Genomic DNA, 21,185 nt, shown 5'->3' on the forward strand with positions numbered 1-21,185 from the left:
TAAATGTATTTAGAAAGACACAGACAGACAGTCTTTGATAAAGTCAGTCCTCAGGAAGTTTCCAGGTTAGCTCAGATGTAACTGGCTCCCTTTAGTCTCACCTAGGCCAGGTGCCATGAGTACCAGCAGCGTGCACTCATCCCCTGTGCGGACCATAAGCAGAGAAAGAGAGGGACACCAAGGTGCCAGAGCACATTTTTCCAGCGTGCCTTGCAGGAGGTGGGCTAAGATCACATCCCAGGTTCAGCATGTACCCATGTGCACCACTCCGTTGTACATACACCCCTGGGGGAAACCTCCAGGAGAGGCAGGGCACTGCAGCCCCCCTGCTGCAGCGAGGCTCACCTTGGTGATGCCCAGGGCCCCCACGTTCTCGCTGTATGATGTGGTGCCATTCCCCGTCCCCCAGGCCCCGGCCAGGAGGCAGCCAATGCCTTCCATCCCAATCCCGCGGCTGATAGCGTGTTTTGGCGGTGGTGGGGCCCCGGACAGGCAGGCACAGGCGGAGTAATCGCCCACGGACTCCAGCCTGGAGGAAATCACCCCGGCTATGATGCCAAATATCCCAGCCAGGCTGACCGTTGGCACTCCCCACTGGCCTGTAAGTAGAGAGCTCAGTTCAGATCTGTGGGGCTCGTTTGTCCTGAAATCTATTGTAGTGGGGGAGAACAGCAGGGATGCTTGTGGTGTGTTCACCTGATTTTTGGCATTTCATCTCCCCCTGCTAGCCATAAATGGAGGTGCAACCCAGAGCAGGGAGCAGCACAGTGGGATAGGGAAAGGGGGGACAGTGGTACCTGGGTAAGGCAGCCAAAACCAGGGAGCCTGGGACAAAACATCCCCACGGGTGTCCGTCCGGGCCAGGTGGCCATAGGCGGTGGGGTCCGCAGGGAGGACGTCGGTCACCGTCAGCACATAACAGAGCAGCCAGCTGAGGGAGAGCCCCAGCAGCACCTGCCCAACACATGCAGCAGTGGGGTCTGGTCAGGGCATGGTCATGTCTCCGGCAAGGTGGTGGGGCACAAGATGTCTCCCTGCCTGACCCTTTCCCCTGCACGTGGGATGGAGGCAGAGGGATGGCAGGGGGTCCTGGTGGCCCTCCCTCCCTCCCCACATGCAGGGCCATGGGGACCTCCTCCCCCTGTGCCCCCTCACTGTGCAGGTTGGGCTGGGAAGTGATAACTTGGCTGGACGCGAGTGGAAAGAGACCAGGCAGCCCAGGATTGGTGAGGCCAGTCCATCTACCATGACTACCAGGTCTCCAGGAACCCCAACGTACCGGGAAGATCTGGAAGAGGTAGACAGGGGAGAAATGGCACTTCTTTCCTCTCTGGTAAGATGGCAGCGGCACAGGGACATCTTTCAGGTACTGAGAGAACAGAACTATGAAAAAAACAGTCCTAGGAGGAGGGAAAACCAGAGCATAAGACAAAGTGGGTGCTGAGCTACCTGCCTGTCCCCACATTAACTGAAGACTTCCTACCCAAGGACCTAGGACTCCAGAGGACTCCAAAAAAGAGGTTCTCAGCATCAGAGGGTAACTCCTCACTCCAGCAAGCCTGGGGTGGAACAAGCTTTCATTCACACTCCACTGACAGCTCTGCTGCATTTGTGAATATTTTTTTTTCCCCTTTTGTTTCAAAAACGACCTTCCAGATGGTGCATCACTGAGTATGAAACAATTGCCAAAGCTTAAAAATGACACTTGAGTAGAAGCAAAACCTGAGACACACAAGGTCCAGGCAGACTATGTAGGAAACTATCCCTGAACCTCTGTGTAATTAAGATATACTGGAAATACAATTTATTGGTTTCCTGATTTCAGGTTTACCTACACTGCTCTGCAAGTGGCAAAAAAGCTCCTATGTGGCACAGAGAAAAGAAAAAGGATTTGATTTCTTTGTGCAAGTCCCTGTTTTGAAAGAGAAGAAATGTGGAGGGACTGTGGGGCTGCATGTAGCACCCACAGAGCCCTCCCAGCCAGCCAAGAAGGAAAGAGCACAGCCCTCCAGTCGGCAAGGGCTGCACTGCCGAGGGGTTTTCAAGGCAGGGGTGCTCATGTGTGTCCCAGCAGCACGCGGGGCTCATTCAAGTGGAAACAACCACGAGGTGCAGCTCCTCAACCATCCCTCATGTAGGACTCATCTCCCGCAAAGGGCAGCACAGCTAGCCCTGTCTGCCTCTCATGTGTCTTCCCCCCAGAAAAGGCAACCAGAGGAAGCTGGAGGCTGTGATACGCAGTGAGAGGGCAGGGGGACTGGGCACCCCACCCTGACTGATGAGCTGGCAGAAGACCTTGGACATTTTCCTTCTATGTTAACCTGAACATAGGTTAACATAGAAGGAACAGAGGTCTCTGAAGGGGTCCTCATTTTTTTGCAACAAACCTGAATTGTATACAATGAGTGAATTGATCTGGATAGGTTTGTTGAGAAATCGATTGTACCAGCTCAAGAGCACTGACAGTGCACGGAAAGCTGGTAGTTTCCCATGCGTGAAAAGGTGACGAGCTATACGTGCGATATTCACAGGCAGGCAGAATACCAGCAGTGCAAAGGAAACATTAACCTCACCTCTCTGCAAAGACACACCACGACATAGAGCTGAAGGTTATCTGTCAATCATGATTCAAAGCACTGAATCAGAAAGTCTGAGGAGGAACCTGTTCCCATTTGTGGTTTCGAAAGCTACAGAGCCCAGACAGACTGCGTCAGTGCACATTTTGTGCATTTGCATTAACAAAGGTGCTCAGCAGCCTTATGAATCACTGCAGAGCCCTCGTCTATCTCGGGTAGGTGTCACTGCTTATTATTCAGGTTGCCTGACATATTCCATTAACAGATGCTATTTTCATCTACTTATAATTCTGCCTAACTTTACCTATTCAGGATGAAAATTTCCATGGAAAACGTTTGCCTCAGGCCAAATATTTCTGGAAAAATATATCCCAAACCTATTTCAAAGAATGTTGTTCAGGAAATAGACATAGTACAGCCTGTATTGAGAAGGTCATTTTGCCTTGAGCAGTAGTAGCAGGGTCTGCTTATGACCTGGAGCAGAAATTTGAGATTTAGTAGAAGTTGGTGTGAGAGTTATTGCTTTTTCTCATGAAAATCTGCTCAACTATGCCTGGTCTGTAACAATGATCATTCATCCTAGGTCCCAAGCAGTCAGCAGAAACATTTCAGGCTTCAGCATTTGCAGCTCATGATGTTTCTGAGCTTTGTGAATACATCCAGACCTTGCCCAGGGATGACCTGTGTATGCACCATCACTAGGCAGCACGTGAGCATGCACTAGACCAGCTTCTTGAGGCAATGGCAGGCATCACCCATCATGGGGGCTCTGGGATGTGATGGGGCTGGACAGCAAGGCTAAAACCACATGGCTCATGTCTTCTGCCTTCTCCATCGCCCCTCTCCCTGTTTCTCTAATGGTACCCATGGAGCATGAAGGAGGCAGCAAAAGAGGAAACAACCTTAGACAGCTCAAAGCACAATGATCAGGTTGGGGCTGAGGTGTCCGAGTCATGAAAGAAAGGACTGAGATTAGCATGGATAGAAGATGAGACAGAAAATAACAGGACAGAAGGGATGACCTGGGTTGAGAACAGGGGCACAGGCTGGAGGACTGGGACCCTGTTAATGAAGCAGCACACTTGGGCAAAGAGGTCAAGTGAGGGACTATGATTAGGAGCCAGTGACTGGAGAAAGGAGGCAGAAAACAGAGAGCATCCAGACAAGGATATACATTTTGAAGGGAAAATTCAGACTGACTAAACAAAGGGGCTAGGGCAAATCATCAGACCTGGAGAACAGGACAACAAGCCAGAGATGTGGTGGGAGACACAACGGTGAAAGGAAAGCTGGGGGGTGGGCAGGCAGGCAGGGTTTGGGCTCATATGGGGTGCTCGTGGAAGAGACCAGTTAGGTGAGGAACTGGAGGTGGAGTAGAGGTGGCTTTTGGGGCCTGGGAGGGCAGGTGCAGGGAGGAGAACTAGAGAGAAGTGGACTGAAGCATGTCCCCACGACAGCACGTTGCCTTCCTGGGGCTGCAGTCAAGCCTGGCCCCTGAGTCTCCAAAGGCAGCTCTGAAAGCACTAGAAAACTGATGGGAGCCCACAGAGAGGATAACAATCTACTCCTGCTGCATGTTATCCCAAGCTGAAGTCTGCATTAGGGACCTGAAGGTGCCAAATCTGCAGGGGAACCATGCAGTGGCATTTCTACTTTTTGAAGTAATTTCTGAAATACCAAGGAAATCCTGCCACCAAGCACACTCGTACACTCATGCACAAGGGCATACACACAAATATCCCTGAGACAGCACTTAGTGCTGCAAAGCCACATGCACAGACATTTCCAGAGCCTCCCAGGCCCTCTATGGGGAAAACAATTCCTCCTTGTCATGTGAAAACAATACATAAAGCACCAGCTATTTTAACTCAGGGAATACTTAACTCTGAGTGCTCAACTTTGCCATTTTAGGAATGTTTTTTTAGCTTAAATAATGAGGGTGTGTGGCAGTGTGCGTAGACAACTGTGACAGGAACTACACACGAGAAAGACTTCTTTCTCTACTCACCTATGAACTTTGGATTTTCACAAAAATCAGATTTTTTAAACTCATTTTTGGGTTTTGCTTTGTTGCTGAGGGCTCTAACCTCCTGGGGAGGGGGATGGAAACCATGCCACGCTGCTGTCTTGCACAAGCCTGCTGCATGTTAGTGCTCAACAAACAAACCTCGAACTCAGGGGAACCCTGCTACAGACTGCGACACTTGATTTCATATTAGAAGTAGGCAGTTTGTGTACACTCATCTTTCCCACAGGGAACTGCGACTTACACGACCGCTATGCCCCAGTGCTGCCCAGCGTCATCCCCAGCCGAGTCAAAGAGAGGTAGGGCAACCAAGGTGATGGTGGGAGCAACTGTCAGGGGGCCGATGAATCTCATCAGAAATCCGATCAGGCCAGAAAATCCAACAAAGATTTGAAAGCAGGAAGCTACAATGATAGCTCCTTGCACCTGGAAAAAATAGAAGAGAGCAGAGGTTGAAAGGAGCTCCAGCTGTTGAGCCTTCTCCTCATAACTCAATGCAAAACTAGTGTGAAAGCCAGGCTCAGCCCCTGGTGATGGACTGGCATTGAGGCTTCCCTCTTCCAGCAGAGCCTGTCTGAGCATTACATGTGGGGAAGGACCACCAAAGTACCAGCACATCAACTCCCCCCTTGGCTGATGGATTTAGTCCTCACTAGGGCTAATTTTGTTCCAGAGAGCCCCCTCCTCCCTGTCCTCTTGGGCCACCCAAGTATGCATCAGCTTCCCTGCTCCCCCAAAATGCAGGGGAAAAGCTCTTGCCCTGAAAATGGGAGAAGGGCCATGGTCTCCATTCATCTCCGGTCTCGGAAGGGCGTGGGGCATTTCAGCACACTGGTAGGACAGGTGGGTTCATTACAGCCTCTGTTTTTTTCTGAGTATCGGTTTCACTCTGGGGACACATTTATCACCCTGTGTTTGACAATCACTGCTAAGTAGCCAGTGATGACACCTGAAGTGTTGTTGGCTGCTCATATCAGCTCCGGGCAGGGGACTCAGGGGTGAGGCTGCTCTCTGCCTTTGCAGATTTGGTGATAAATCCAGGCCAGGTCCTCTGCAGTGCTCAGCAGCTTCCCTCCCCTGGCTCTAAAGGGAAGAGAAACACAGGGGCTGGGGTGAAGTATCCAGCCTGGAAGGAGAAGGCAGCAGTGCCCTTGGGGCAGATTTACGTGTGTCAGTAGGGAGGGCAGCTGGTGCTGCACAACAAGTCCTTCATGAACTTGCAATGTTTCCCGAGCGCTTCGCAAAGCACCCCAACGTATGTATGGACAGACACATTTAGCCACCTATTCTGATAAGGCAATAGATGTAGGACAAGGCATTGAGATCCCTGACCTTTCCTCTTATCTTTTGTCTACCTAAGAATGCACTTTTCCTTAATACTTACAGTAAGCTCTTGAATTTCTTTTTACTATGTTTCCTGTGCATAGATAGAGAGGGTCTTTTCCTTGGAAATATCTTCCCTCCCTTCCTTCCTCAAGGCTAACCCTGCTTCATGGAGAAAGGATCTGGCTGGACCAGTGGAGACCTTGCAGGGACCATAAATCACCCAAAGTCTGCATGTCCCCTGTTCAGCAGCAGCAAAGCACCTGCTTTCCCAATGGGGTCTAGATGCTTAGGAAGCTGCAACAGCAAGAGGGCCAAGGTCCACTGGGGATGGAGGGTTCTCCAGCACTGATGACCCTGCCATGGTCAGGTGCTTTTCTGAGAGCAAACAGCCCCGATACAGAGCAAATGCCAATGAAAATGTAATATACCTCTCGCATTCGCATCTGCCAGACTTCGATGAACTCTGGTGAAGAGGCATTCACCAGGGTGGCATTCTGCGTCCAGGCAGGGCACTTCCACTTGGGGAGAGACAGCATGGCCAGGGTAGGCGTCAGGAATGCAAAAGTTCCTCCTTGAATAATAGGCAACCTGGAAGGAGAAGAATGGGAAAAGATGACAAGCAAGAATGCTAGAAACCCAGATCCATAGGGGTGAGAGAAAGGAAAGCAAAATACATTTCAAAATCACTCTGCCCATGGCCTCTGGCAGTATCTTTTGAAATGTTCCCATGGGTCTTCATCACTGACCATGGGTGGGAATTGCAACCCATTGCACTCAAGAGCAACAACCCAGTGGGGAGAGCTCAGGTTCAAACACAAACAATGGAGAGGCACATTGGTGCTGGAGTCAAACTCTGCTACCCCATGTTAAGGAAAAAGTATTCCTCCTAAGGTGGGACTAGACCACGGAGCTGCACACAGTAAAACAGCAACCAAAGGAAAAAGCTGGAGGAGGGGAGAAGACCAAGGAAGAAAGATGGAGAAACTCTGAAGAGGAGCTCAGCATTTACCGAGGCCCAAATCTTGACAATATTCATCTGCTTGCTATGTCCCCTTCAGCTGCCTCAGCCTTCTTCACAACCTGCTCATGAACACAAGGATATGCCCTGGCTGCTCCCTGCATGACAACCATCCTCATGCTGAGGGCAGTGAAAAACGTGACTTGGCTTTTAGTACGGTCTTTTAAAGCTAATGACTCTGCCCTGTTTCCAGTGACACTGGAAAGAAGACCTGCACGGACAGGTCTGAGCGCACTAGCTGGGCGAGACCATGTCTCTCTCCCCACGCCGCAAGTCTCCTGGCTTAGAGCAACCCTCGCTCTGGAAACCCCCCAGGCTAGTGTGGAGCTCCCGCCTCCAGAGGTGCTCAGCACTGGCTTCATACAGAGCTTTGTACAGCAGAGCCAGTGCTCCTGTGAGCTACACCAGCCTCTCCTCCTTCCACACTGGGAGAAATGGAGACAGAGAAGCCACCGCAGGCATTAAGCCCCTGTTGCAGTGCATGTTGTTTTGGCCGTTCCTCCAGCCCACTTAAAAAACCCAAAGCTGCCCTAGGGCACAGGCTGGCACAGCAGCACTGAACAAGCTGAGGGAAACCTCCCAGGTGCCTCAGCTTCCTCCGTTTAGAAATTGCCCCTGGGAGCAGCCCCCAAAGCAACCTCTCTTTGCGTCAGGAGCTCTCATGGCACCTGCTCAGAAAAGCAGCAAGGCAGCAAGCCAGGTGAGTGCTTCGGCAGGGCGTGGATTTCCCTAAACCAGAGGTGTTTCCACCATTCTCAGGAAAGCAGTGGAAAATAAGAGATGTCACAGCTGTAACAGGACCATGTCTACATCACCTAAAACAAATATTTATACCACTGCAATTACTCATGCCATGAGCAACCAAAACACTGACAAAGCTTTGCCAGTAAGTTATATTTGAATATTAGTCATCCGTGGAGACACTTAGTTACAGCATTTGGCCAAATATTTTGCAGCCTTCATAGGATTTTGCTGGGCAAAGGAAAAAAAAACCAACCAACCAAACAAAAAGAAACAGAGAAGCCCCAGTGCCACCACTGTTGAATTAACAATAGATTTATAGCTCCTGCTGCGTTGGCCCTCAAGCTATTTCACAGCCGGTGCTGGCATGGGTGGGCTTAGTGCAAACTGGGGTGCCGAGGCAATGCACACAGGGCATGCTGAGCTCTTTCCAGCAGGGTTTGCAAGAGGGAAAGCTGCAGGTTTAGAAAAGGAAATATTATGCTCTGATCATCACTACACAATGTCCAAGCATCTGCTAAGGGGTGCTCACCAGAATGGCAAGCGACCTGTATACCCCTCAGGAACCTCTTGGATAGTGTCTCCAGTGACCATCTGGGACCCATCAATGCTTTTTCATGCTGTGTAACGCGACCAAGCTGCAGGTTGCAGTGGATCAGGCTTCTCCCTTGGCTACTGCTTCTGGAGGGCTGCTTCTGAACCACACTCGTTCTGGGTGGGAACCTCCCCATCTCCATGCCCAGTTCCCATCCTTTTGTTCATGTGCCAACATTGTCTTTTAGCTGAAATGGTTTCTCCTTGCCTGATCCCCCCACCATTTCTCTTCCACACTAATTGCAGGCCGCAGCTGTACCCCTCCAAGCCACCACTCTTCCAGGCTATCCATGCCAACCTCTGTAAAATGAACCGTCTCCCTTCCTCGTACCACATTAACAGGTCATCTCTATACCTGTTCTCCTCTGAATTAGTCTTTCTTAAATACAGACACCGGGAACTGTGCAGAGCACTTAGCTGAGCGTTCCCCAGGACCTCAGAGAATGGCATGAAAAGCATCCCCTCCAACTCATTATTTACCATTTTTCTGGCTGTCTTTTGGCGACTCATGGTTATCAAGTACTATAGCATTTGAGAAAACAGTAAAAGGAGAAAAATAATCTGCTTCCAACTGTCTCCTCAGGCTTGGTTTGCCTACAGCCACCCCGCAGGCTGAGTCCCACCTTTCTGGCAGGAATGTCCTCACACATCATAGCTGCAGCCAGCAACAAGGCAATTGCGTCCTCAGCACAGTAAAAGCCATTCAATCTTATAATCCAGGAACAACCCCTTACAACTTAATTTGATCTGTTGTTAATCATTTCACTATTCAGCCACGGGAGAGGCTCCCTGCTACCCTTTCATCCTCGGCTAACAGCAAGGAGGGGAGGAGGGGACGTCACAGCTCTTGGGTAGTCACCGAGGCGTTTGCAGGGTGCTTGGGAGGACTCCAGCCTGAATCGCACCAGCAGCCACAGCCACGGTCGGGCATCCCGGCCTGAATTTAACCAAACTGAGAGCAACCAGATTCTCTCTTTTTCATGGCCATGTGACCCCCCTCCTCCACTAATTTTGTAGCAATGTAGGAGAAGGGGAGCACCCTCCAGGGAGAGGTTTGCCTACAGCCACTTCTTGAGACAGACAGAGATGGAAAAGTTGCACTGGGGAAAGAAACTGGAGGAGTAAAAACATTCAGTGGAGCTGGCAGCTGACCACCGATTTGATGGTAGAAGAGTTTTAACCAGGTCCCTCAGATTCAGAAGCCAAAGAATGTGTGATTTCCACCTTTGAAACAAGAAATATGGGTTCCCACCATATTGGAGGAAAAAACAGCCTGCAGAAAGAGAGAGGCAGCCGAGAGTTATGACAAAGGGAATTAAAGAAATTTTGCAAGGCCAGCAGCAAAGAGGATTTACCTTGCTTACATTCAGATGGTGCCATGAATCCCTGAGCATGGGAAGTGGTACTGCTTAGGGGGATATGCTGCAGAGCTCCTCCCTGTGTCCCTAAGGGGTGGCAGATGGGCTCCGATTTCTCCCAATTATCCTGTGTCCCAGAGTTTCCTACAGGCTCTGTGCTCCCTTGATTTTGGGCCCAGATCAGAAGGGTCTTACCTCAGCTGGAGGATTGCTGGGGTCAGAAGCAAGCGGATACTGCTTACTGCATGTTTCAATGCTTTATTATTTTGCAGGACAGATTCCTTATAAGCCCAAACAAAGGTGCATCAAGTGCCAGGAGATGTAAACATCAGAACAGAGAGGTAGCCCCGCAAAGTTATCACCTACAGGGATTTCAGGATGCTTTGGCATGTGCCCTCATTGCCCAGGGGTAGCAAATGACCCTCACTGATAGATAAACTCTACAGCAGACGGGTGGCTGGGCATGTAGTAATTGCATCTACAAACTGTTTTGTCATGTGTCTCGTTTTTTGCATTTGGCCTACCTGACTCCAAAGAGGACTTGCAGCAGGGTGCAAATCCCTGAGACAAAGAAGATGGTGCTGATCAGGTGGCTCTGGGTGAGGATGTCGTGCTGCAGGCAAAGCTCTTTGGAGAGGATCAGCGGGATGGCTACGAGACCTCCCATGGCTGTCACGAAATGCTAGGAGCCACAGAGAAAGACTGGGTGAAGAAGGACACAGAACTGGCTATATAGTATTACTGTGTTGTTGAGGAAAGTCTAAAAGTAACTCACAGACTTGCATTTGGGCGGTACTAGTATTACCCATTCTCTTTTTTGGTAACTTTAATGCTCTGGTAGGGGCTGTTCCAAAGCACTACAAGACCTGCAATGCACCCCCACAAACTTCTCCTGCTTTCCACGCCCAAAGACCTTTTCTAGTGCTCTGGACTCCCCAGACCACTGTGAGACATGAGCAGTTTATCGCCAGCACCTGCAGACAAAGCTGTTGGAGCTACTCTTCCAGAAAGGCAGGGACATCCCAAGGTAGGGGGACAGAGCAACCAGGCAAAGTGAGTGCAAATATTTCAGTCTATCTCATTTGCACCACAAAGGATAACATTAAAAGTTGGCAAATTGGAGATACCCATTCTTTGCTGTCAATAGCTTTTCTTAAGCAGTGCAATTATGGATAACCATAAAAAAATGGATGCCAAACAATGGAAAAATCAGGCATTGCATTTTTCAGAAGAGTCACAGACATATTTCTACAATGACCTTCAGTTAATTACTAAATGTGAAAAATAATTTTTCAAATTTATTTTTGCTTTAAATATTAACCTTAGCTGTTAGCTCTGACCTCAGAGCACAGGACTGCAGTGGTGGAACTGGTGGCACTCAGAAACTCACTGTGCTCATTAGAGGCATGTTTTATTAAAATTATGATGCAGATGTGTTCAGAAAACCTTGGTTTAATACACTCTAAATTTGAGATGACTGTTTAAGGAAACAAAGTACAAAATGCCCACCAGGCTCCAAACACAGTCCCTTGTTACTTTAATCACTCTGAGGTCTCTCTTCCCGGAGGCTCCGTATCATTGGCGGCATTGGGTCATTTAGCACGCCTAAGCACAGACTCCAGACAAAGCAGTGTTGGCCCTTCTGCTTAGTTTTTATTGCCGTGGGAAGGCAGAAGTTCAGAAGCCCTTAGACATTTGGCTATCTTCATCCGAGGTATCTGACCAGTTCTTATTAACTACTTGGCCCCCAGCCCAGGGACTCTGCCTTCCCATTTGCACTTCAAGGGACACTGCGTAGCTGTGGGCACAAGGATAACACTCAGTGCTCAGGAGGTAGTGGGAAGGACTTGAGTTGACCGAGATCCAGCACCACAGCTCCATTCATGACCAGCAAAGGTGAATCACTCCCAGATTCCGCTTTTACCCCCATCAGCCAGCTGAACAGGCATTAAACTTCCACCCATCCCCAGTCTCCACCTGCTCCCCATCACACCTGAATGCCCAGCAGGATGCACAGGTACCAGGGGGGCACATCCGTGATGGTGTAGGCAAGCTTGCTGCTGCTGTGGCCCGTTCCCTTGCCTTCCTCTGGGTCCTGGGCAGCACGATCTGGCAAGGAGCAGTAGTGGCTCCCATCTTCACCCTGGCAACCAGGAGAGACCCTTTGTTAGCTACAGCCTGGCCCCGCAGGCACCCAGCAGCCACCTCTCATGCAGCTGTGCTCCACGTCTCCCAGGAACACGTCGTATGTAGCTTTCAACAAGGGCAGGGTAAAAAAGAGTAAGGGGGGAAATTAAAATGGAGTTAAAAACACCTATGGAAAATTTTTATATGCACGTGTGTGTCTGGACCAGAAGAAACATTAGAGGGTGTCTCAGCCTCAAAGGGACATCTGGACAAAGTGCATTAGTATCATTAATATCTAGCTAAGGATGGAGAAACTGCAAAAAAAGTGCAGTGGGTTAATCGGTGAAAGCTGCGCTGTCCCCTGGTCTCTGTCCGTCCTGGCTGTCCCACCCAAACAGCGCTTTTGATAAAATATGCCAAAACAACTTGGTCACCATTAATTACAGAGTAGAAGCATGTTTTGTTTTGTATTTCATTTTCTTAAGTCTTCTTTTTCCAGTCTCCCTACTTTCAGCTTTACAATTGTTGTGCCTCAATAAACACACCTGCTCATTGTCTTACTAGAAAACCTCGCTTCTATGGAGGAACTGGATGAAACAGAGGGATACCAGCGGATGAGGAGTTGACTCAAAGTGGGGCTACGGGGGTGCTGCCTCAGCTCGTCCACCTGCCGCAGGGAATGGCACCCAGGGCAGGGGCAGCACCAAGGACTGAAAAACAGCCCTGGGGACCTGGGGCCTCAGGGGGGTGGCAGGGTCTGAAATAGCTCCACAGGAAGGCTCGGATACCCTCCCAGGCAGCCAGAAGCCCCAGGGCTCCCCAAGGAGCTGTGTGCCTTGCAGAGTTTATTTATATATGTTTTGCCAAGGAAAGCAAAATACTGCTTTGCTTCAGTTGCCAGAGTTTTTAAGCTACATAAATGCCCATGGTTGTCTGCTCCTCCTTCCAACCCACCTTGACCCCTGAGCACACACATGCACACACACGCCCCTTTCCTGGGCATACACATCCCCCGTGTGCACACACACACACACACATGCACATCCCACCTGTGCCTACAGACACATGCATGTGGCAGAGGTAGGCTGCCTGGGAAGCCACAACATTTTGAGCCAAATACAAAAGCTAATTAAGATCCCAAGCCATTTGTTTCATCGACCCTTCTCCAGCCAGCAAGTCCTCGGCACACTGGCAGCAGAGTGCTTTTCTGGGCTGGGATGCCCTGCTCCGTCAGGCAGGGACAGAAACCTGCTGTCAGGAGAAGCTCAACCAGTTTGTCAGCACCAAACTTATTATTTTTTTTATCCTCCAAGTCCTCCTGGAACCTGAAGGCACTGAAATGACCAGCAAAGCGAGGTGACTGCAATAACACTTATGGCTTACCTACTGAGGGAGGCAAACAGCTAATGCTGCAGTCAGGGAATAGGGATGTAAAATTAATGTTACATTCAGTTGTAAATTTTGCAGGTGTGGCAGGTTAATCCTGAAAGGACTTCATAATTTGCATGAAACCTCCAGGTTTCCATTCTCACAGCTGAGTCTCCAAAGTCCCATTTTAGATCACGCTGTTGAAAATGTGCTATGTTTAACACAGTGTATTTATCCAGCCTAGGCAGGCTGGGAGCATTACAGATACTTCAGAACAGATAGGTGAAGGCAGAGTTAATTCAGACTGAACTCAGGCATGAACTTCCAAGAGCAAAAGGCATAACTCCCTGTGGAGACATTTTCATTTCAGAACAAGAGAGCCTGAGCCATGGATTAACAAATGTACAGCAAGGTACTTAAGACTGCCCATGCAGGGAGTTATCTGGGGACAGCTACTCCTGAATAACGCTGGGGTAGACTAATCGCAAGCTAGGAGGACAGCAGTAATCTCCTTTCCTTGCAACTTTTCCCCTGTTAACCAGGAGGCCTATTCCAGCCAGGCAGAGCCTGTGCCAGTAACAGCCCCACATGACCATCACATGAAAGCCTGACCCTCCCCAGGAGCTGGAGGGGAGCAAGCAGTGTTCATTGGGAGAAGGATGGAGTGGAGAAAACAGGATGAGAAAGGACCAGAGGTAGTGGGCTCAAACTGAACCACAGGAGGTCCTGTCTTAACATTAGGAAACACTTTTTCACTGTGAGAATGACCAAGTACCACGCGAGTTGCCCAGGGATGTTGTGGAGTCTCCATTCTTAGAGATTTTAAAAAACTGTCTAGACACAGTCCTGGACAACTGGCTCTCGGTGCCCCTGCTTAAGCAGGGGTTTGGACAAGATGACCTCCAGAGGTCCCTTCCAATCTCAGACAGTCTGTGATGCTGAGATGCTGTCAGAGATGCTGTCAGGAGGACAAGGCAGGAGCAGTCCCAAGTGGGAACAGGGAACCACTGCTGGTGGTTCTCAGCCTAGCTGCTCCCACGAGTCCAGGGGACCAGGACACCCTCTGTGTTCCTCAGTCTCCAGACAAAGCATCAGGGCCCTCAACAGCATCTGAAATAAGCACATCAGGAAGGTGGTCAGAAACTGAACTGTTTGAACCACAGGTAAAAGACCTCTGTCTTCTGCCTTCTTTGGGGTGATTCAAACCAGAGGAAGGCACAAGCCTGATCTGCATTATGGCAGAACAGGCAGAAAGGGAGACCACTAACAATAGCAAAAGAAAACCTCTGCATCGCCCTGAGCACCTCCCTGAGGCTCTGCCTGCAGCTGGCACTGCGCCCCACTGCTCACGGCGAGCTCACCAAGAGTTATCTGAGAATCAGGAGACTTGGACACCAGCAAGTTAAATGCCTCCTCCAAGGTTCCCCGGGCAGGTAGTCTGTACCATGCTACAAAGACGGTGTCAGGACCCCAATCTCACACCTGCTGTCAGAAATTAAGCAGCTCATTTAGTTTCTAACAGAGGTGAACCCTGCCGTGAGGTGAGATAGGAAGGGGGCTGTTGTGCCCCAGGCACTTGCCCTATGGCTGTTAGAGCCCACAGCATTTCCAGCGCACTGCACACCCATGAAGTGACACATTATTTACAGCTTTTACCACCCTGCTATAACCCTACTGAGTGCTCTCCTTTGCAGACTCTCAAATCCTTTTCCCCCCCACCTCTCTACCAATTTACCCCACTAGAAATAGATTCAGAAGACAAAGAAACACACTCTTCACTAAGCTAAATTTCTACTGTAGTTTTACTAATTAATACATAAAATGCTCTACCCAGGGACACAGCCACAAGGAGCCACAGGCTTGTTTGGCTTTAGTACAGACACTCATGCTGCCATTCATCTATGCTATCATTTTAGAAACAATGGGGAGAAAAGAAGTGAAAAGGGCACCAGACAGTAGAAAGTATACTGAGTCTGCAGCAGCAGCAGGCTGTAGTGAGGGAATCATTCCTCAGATTCCTGTTGATAAAGGAGCCGAGACAGACATCTACCACACACCAGCCTCCTTGCAGCCAGTCCAAGCCCCCTGGCTTTCCCTTTCTCTTCTTTTCACATAGCTTGCACCCATTTATGCAAGAATTACCCGTCAGAGATGAGCACACTCACCACAAAGCCGGGGTTATCTAGCCCATTGAGCTCTTTGTCTGAGGAGAGGGACATGCCTTCCACTTGCCTTCACCGACTGCCTTGAAAAAGAAAGACCAGTAAGAAGAGGACAGCCTCCCAGATTGCCACTTGCCCCAGTCAACACAGCCCTAAAGAAACGGGGTGAGAAGATGCAGAAGCAAGACTTCAGGAGTCAATCAGCACTCAGTCCTAGCTATTCATCTGAGCCGTATCGCAGAAGCATTTCCTTTCCCTTGGCTTATATAAGGGACTCCTTTTCTCCAGCTGATTAGAGGACCGGCATTCAAACCAAACTGGAAAGTAGCCCTTCCCTGGACTGAGTGAATCAGTAACTGATGGCAGAAAATCTTCCTCTGTAGGTAAGTAAGGATGCGGGGAGGGGGGGCAGTATCAGAGAGGTGAGACATTTCCCTGTTTTCCTGGCACAGCCTTGAAACTTGTTACTTCATTATTGATTCAACAGCAACTTTCATTTTCCGTGTGGGTTGGGCCTGTTTGAAGAGCTTTGTGCTGATCTTTAGATAATTTCTACATGTTTTCCTTTATTCCTCATGCAAATTGCTGTGTATTTTGTCTTAGGTACAAGCGTCGTCATCTTCTATGATAATCCTATTACAGAATGAAAAGAATGAGGATTTTAATGGGAACCTATTTAAGGCAGCAACCAATAATCAAGCTATCAGAACATGACACCATACAGGTATAAAAGACATAAGATTGAAAAAGGACTACTTCAGGCCATCTGATGATCACCATTCAGCTCAGGATTCTAGCTGAATGGTGATCATCAGATGGCCCCAAGCACAGTTGCCCTTCTCTCAGCAAGTGGCAAGAGGTGTTAATGCTTCCTCAAGCCATTCTAGCCAGCCCAGCCCTCCTCTGATTAAGTATCTATTTAATTCAATGGCTTCTGAGGCAGTGAACTTCCCAGACCAGCCCCAGAGAGCTCCTGCAGAGAGGGGCATGCTGTTAACCATTGGGAACATCTGGCTTCCACACAGGAAGCAGAGTAGCAGAAAGAAACTCTGGTCCCTATTTCTCCTGTGTAGAGCTTTGATATTCTCAGAGCTTCTCTTCCGTCCAGGACTTAATTGCAAGGTGAGACAGCCTTGCCCTAAACACCATCAGTGAAGCTATGAGCTGCCAGACAGCTAAATGTTAAGGCATCCAAAATCATCAGATTTTCACAGCTTTGCCAGATCTCCTTTCTGGATTCCCATTATATAGGGATCACCCAATATTTTTAACTGCAGGGGGTGCATTTTCAGCCTCACTGATCTTAGCATGAGGCCACTTTTTTTTCTACAAGCTGTAAATGAGAACTTTTTCCCCACTCAAACTACCCTGGACATTTTTGCCCTCAATTCTAACAATTCCCAGTGTTGAGGGAGCAGCAAGCACCAATCTACCCTCTTTTACAGACTTCCTCATCTCTTGTTATCCAGTGCACTGTATGGTTGCAGTTCATTGCATATTTACCATTTCACATCAACAGCGTTCATTAAGCAATACCAGTGAGGATGCACCATTGCAAGGCTCTAAGTAATAGACCATTGTATTTTCTTCTCCTTTTTTGAAGGTACACATTTCTTGATGGATACAGCACAGTTCTCCGAGCAGCCATCTAAATCTGTCCATTCTGATATCCTCCATTAACTCTGCTCCACTCCATGAATCAGCCACTCTCTGTGCCTCACAATCGCTCTCTCTGTGGTTTTTTTTTGTCAAGCCACAGCACAATATTCCTGTGGGGACAGTCTGTCTTCCCAGTAGACTTTTATGAGACTTTTCATCAAAAAAGTCTTCCACCTCTTCAATGACACCTCAGTCCTGCCATAACTTTGATTTCAAATGAGACCTATGGATTCAGTAATCAGGGTTTCTTCTCTTTGGTTGTATAAACTTGTGTAACAACCCAAAGGTGCAGGTGCATAACAACACCTGTGTCATCTAGGCTAGTGTGTGAAACTGCCCACAGAAAGACTATTAACCAAAAACGATGAGAAGAACAAACAAAAAAACCAACCAAATAAATAAATAAACCCATCAATAACAACAACCATTCCTTTTCTCAAAAAAGCTGGGCAGAAAACAATTTTGCCATTCTGGCAAACTCTGACATCCCGAAAACGCACCTTAAGAGTACTAGGAGACTGCAGGTTTTCATGAAAAATGCAGAAATTAAGTCCTACCTAGCCAAAAGCCTAGAGATAGAGTAAGCCTGTTAGGAATCAAGAGTTTAACAGTATCAGCCTCTGGCCAATAAAAGGTTAATGCCGTAATCTGGAATCTAGAAGAAGGTTATGAAATAGCACAATGTACATGTCAGAGCAGAAATTTATGGAGTCCATGTGAGGTGTCCCAGTCTGGAATATTCTGCCCTTGGAAATAAACAAAGCATGTAAGAAGCCTCTGTGTGCATGCAAATGTCTGTGTACATCATACGTGTATGTACATGTGTATATTTGTGTATATATTACAGGATTAGCAATAAATTACTAAATTGTGAGGTTTTTCACAGCAAGGAATTATCAATTAGCAAAGATGTATGCATAACTGGTGATGTCATCACTTAAGAGCAGCCTAATCAATTGTATTAATGGCTTTTAGGAATAAGGGGGCAGGTGCCCAACTGTTCAACTCATTCTTTATGTGTTAGGAACAAAAACAAAAGAAAATATGGATTCCCTTTAGACTAGTGTGTCTGGCACATCTCCTGCTATCCATCCAGCTACCTGGCCAGCTCAGTAAAGACTGTCTTGGTGTATGCCTCTGGGGACAGAAGCAGCCAACTGACTGTTAAAAGCAACTAATCAAGGAAAAGCTTGGGGACATAGGAGACCAAGTTCAAATCTTCAGGCTCTACCCAAGTCTCCTGCACCCACAAGGAAAGCCTGGACCATCTGTATCCTGGCTCTCCTTTCTCTCTTACACTACATTTCTCCATGAAAATCAAAATCTTTCCCAAGGCATGTTTTGTAATGGATTAACTTTTAATGCTACCCTGAGGTGCAAACCTGAGCTGCCCCTGGTTATGTTTCCACGACCAAAGAGCTTCCTGCACTCCTTCAGTGTCCCCACCTAATTGCAGCTGGGGTGGCCCCAGTGTGGCAACTTCCAACATCCTACTGGCTGATAGAGATGTGGGAAGTGCCTGCCACGTGCAATCCGAAAAAAAAATCAAGGTAGTGACAAATCTGCTCCTGGTGGCAGGTCCCTCTGCTGCCAGTGGCTACAGGCAGATTTGGTGACTGAGAGTCCTCCCACCAACCTTACCCATCTGCAATGCAAGCACTGATACATGAGCTTCCCTTGCATTCAGTGGGCACCTCTCAAACTTCCACTGCATCTTAAAATAGGAGTCGCAAATGGGCTAGATAAAGCAAGTCCTGTTTCTTTCCAAAACTGTGAAACAACCAAGAGTGACTGGCAGGGATGAAGATGTCTAAAGCTGAGTGAGAGGAATCCCTCCATGTGAGGCTGCCCACTGTCACAGGTAGAGTCAGAATTGTTTATGCACTTCACTCACAAGAGAGAAGTAGCAATATATTTTATTGATGTCAAACAGTGAGTTAACAAAGTTCAAAGGTTCATGTGACAGTGATTTCATAAGATGCGATTGCAAGGTACACTTGATTAATTACTGCATATAAGACAGAGTCAGACAAAACTGTCAGGGAGACCCTCCTGCTGAGCTACAAGGTTCAGAAAGGACCCTCTTGCTCTCTAAACTTCTCAGAGAGGAGTCTAGATGTGGCTGGATCCAATCCTAGTCTCAGACTAGATCAACAGTTTATGTCTAAATACGCAATCAATCCTTTATATCACTTAGCTAAGACTTCACAGTTTAGCATTATATTAATCACTTTACCAAGGTGGCAAGGAATCTCCCAGATATGACAAGTAACCTTGAGAGGTGTCCCTACTCAAGGGGAGATCAGGACAGCTCAGTGGACCCTGGGCTCTCCATTATTTATGGTGTAAGATGATTGACTTATATTTGCATACTAGCTGTATTTTAGTTGGCACATGCTCAGCGAGTCCTCAGCTAGCAAGGTGCACAAGACAGCCCTCGGCTATTGTGTTGTTATCTGCCTGCACCAGATCTTCTGTGAGCTGGATGCAGCCATCACCAGACACATCCATTACAGCCACCACTGGTGGTTATCGCTCGAACAGGGTTACAGGAGACAAAGGTCAGGCTGGAGGAGGGGGGAGCACACTGTCACATCCACACACAACCCAGGGAGGTGCCAACTCTATGAGTCCCACCAAGCCCCTTGCTGGGAGGGCAGGTTCATCCACAGTGCCCTCACAAACCTGTGGGATTGAGCACCAGCTACTGCAGCTGGGAAAAAAGTGGGTTTAGAGGGAACTCAGGGCTATGAAATAAAAGCAGTGTGGTATAGAAGAGGTGTGACATGGAGACCTTGCACCAATAAAATTGTAATCATCTTTCTGGAGAACGGTTTGTTCTTCCACAGCACTAGTTGGTTTGAATGAAGGACGGACTAGCAAGAGAGCTAAACAAATTGCTTGCAATGAGTAATTTAGTCACAAAATACTTCTATGTCCTTCTGTCTGCAGAACCTTCTGCAAGCAAAGAGAATCACCCATGGTCACTGACTTGAAATTAGTACTTGTGTGTTCAGTAATGGTTTGGCTTCTGCAAAAAAGTTCTGCACAGCTCACTACTGGACCTGGGTGAGTCCAGTGTTTTTAGTCTTGGCCTGCTGAAGCGCACAAACACTACTTCCCATGAGAAATAAGCCTCATCACGTAAGTGCAACACACTGCAACGTACTTGGGGATATATGACAAAGTTTACCTAAGATAATTTTTATTAAAACACAACAGGGAAACAAACACCACCAAAGTAAATTCCCTTACATAATCAGGGATCGTTGCTTTCTATTTCTGCACCAGGATCTCAATGGCACAGCAAGAAATCGAGTGCAGAGTCCTAGACAGAGAATTACCTTTGTGCTTCATCTTCCTCCCCCATGTCTTTTGGTTGCCTTTCTCCTCCGAAGAATCTGACATATAAAGACAACTGAGGCACTGTGGCACATACCTACATTCCCATTGTCAGTTCTCCATGTCAGCAAAAGCAAGAGTCCCTGTGAAACTGTGCAGGCTGCAGTCAGGCAGCAACACCCACCGGGCTGGGTGCAAGGCATAAGCTTCCCCAGCTCTTTTCTGGCAAGACCCCTGCAGTCACCCAGCTCCCCCGGCAAGTCTCCTCTGACCCAGTCCCTTCTTCATTCCTCCTGTTACTGTTCATCCAGCTGCACCACAGCCCTTCCCCAGCTGAGCATCCTGCATCCCACCGCTGCCAGGGGAGCTGGGGACGAGCGCTTCTCCATGAGGGCTGCTCCCTCCCACCATTCCCAGCCCTTGCGCGGGCCAAACCCTGGGGCACACTGCCATCGAAACCCCACAAGGCAGAGTGCCACGCAGCCTCTTCTGGTTATCCTCACAGTTCATCTACCTGCGCTCCTCTGGGGACCCTCCTCCAGACAACCTTGTGTCACAAGGCAGAAGAAAAGCACTTGTTCTTTTCCAGGACTGGTGCTTTTTGGTGTCAAAGCAGCACAACAACAAACTACAGAGCTGTTTAGGAGAATAGTATGAGGGTGTGGGCCATGCCAAGATAGAAAAAACACCTGAAAGGGAGATCTGAGTGCAGGTGCAAGAGACCTTTGAGCCAGCTTTGAAAGACATCAGCTGAGCTTTGCCGTGCAGGCTGCTGTGGTGGAGAAGCAGCCCTTGAAGGACATCTGCCAGGAAGATGGGATCTCCCAGCCAAGACCTTGCAGCTAGGAGAGCCGCAGCCCCTCAGCTACACCAGCTCTCCTGCTAGCT

At 48.5% G+C, this 21,185-nt stretch overlaps 1 protein-coding gene across 1 annotated transcript in view; it reads right to left on the bottom strand.

Annotated features, from left to right (window-relative positions):
- The window catches only part of LOC104469197 (solute carrier family 23 member 1-like), a 21,033-nt gene extending 5,680 nt beyond the window's left edge, over positions 1 to 15,353 (bottom strand). The window contains exons 1-8 of the mRNA XM_010083621.1: positions 15,300 to 15,353; positions 11,633 to 11,782; positions 10,164 to 10,321; positions 6,357 to 6,516; positions 4,847 to 5,028; positions 1,280 to 1,400; positions 798 to 954; positions 346 to 599 (exon numbers count right to left, since the gene is read on the bottom strand). Coding sequence (XP_010081923.1) covers positions 346 to 599; positions 798 to 954; positions 1,280 to 1,400; positions 4,847 to 5,028; positions 6,357 to 6,516; positions 10,164 to 10,321; positions 11,633 to 11,782; positions 15,300 to 15,353 — 1,236 coding nt within the window. The remainder of the gene's footprint in view (positions 1 to 345; positions 600 to 797; positions 955 to 1,279; positions 1,401 to 4,846; positions 5,029 to 6,356; positions 6,517 to 10,163; positions 10,322 to 11,632; positions 11,783 to 15,299) is intronic.
- Positions 15,354 to 21,185: the final 5,832 nt, after the last annotated feature.

This window comes from Pterocles gutturalis, unplaced genomic scaffold (genome assembly GCF_000699245.1).
Source record: "Pterocles gutturalis isolate BGI_N339 unplaced genomic scaffold, ASM69924v1 scaffold2140, whole genome shotgun sequence".
Classification (NCBI taxonomy): Eukaryota; Metazoa; Chordata; class Aves; order Pterocliformes; family Pteroclidae; genus Pterocles; species Pterocles gutturalis.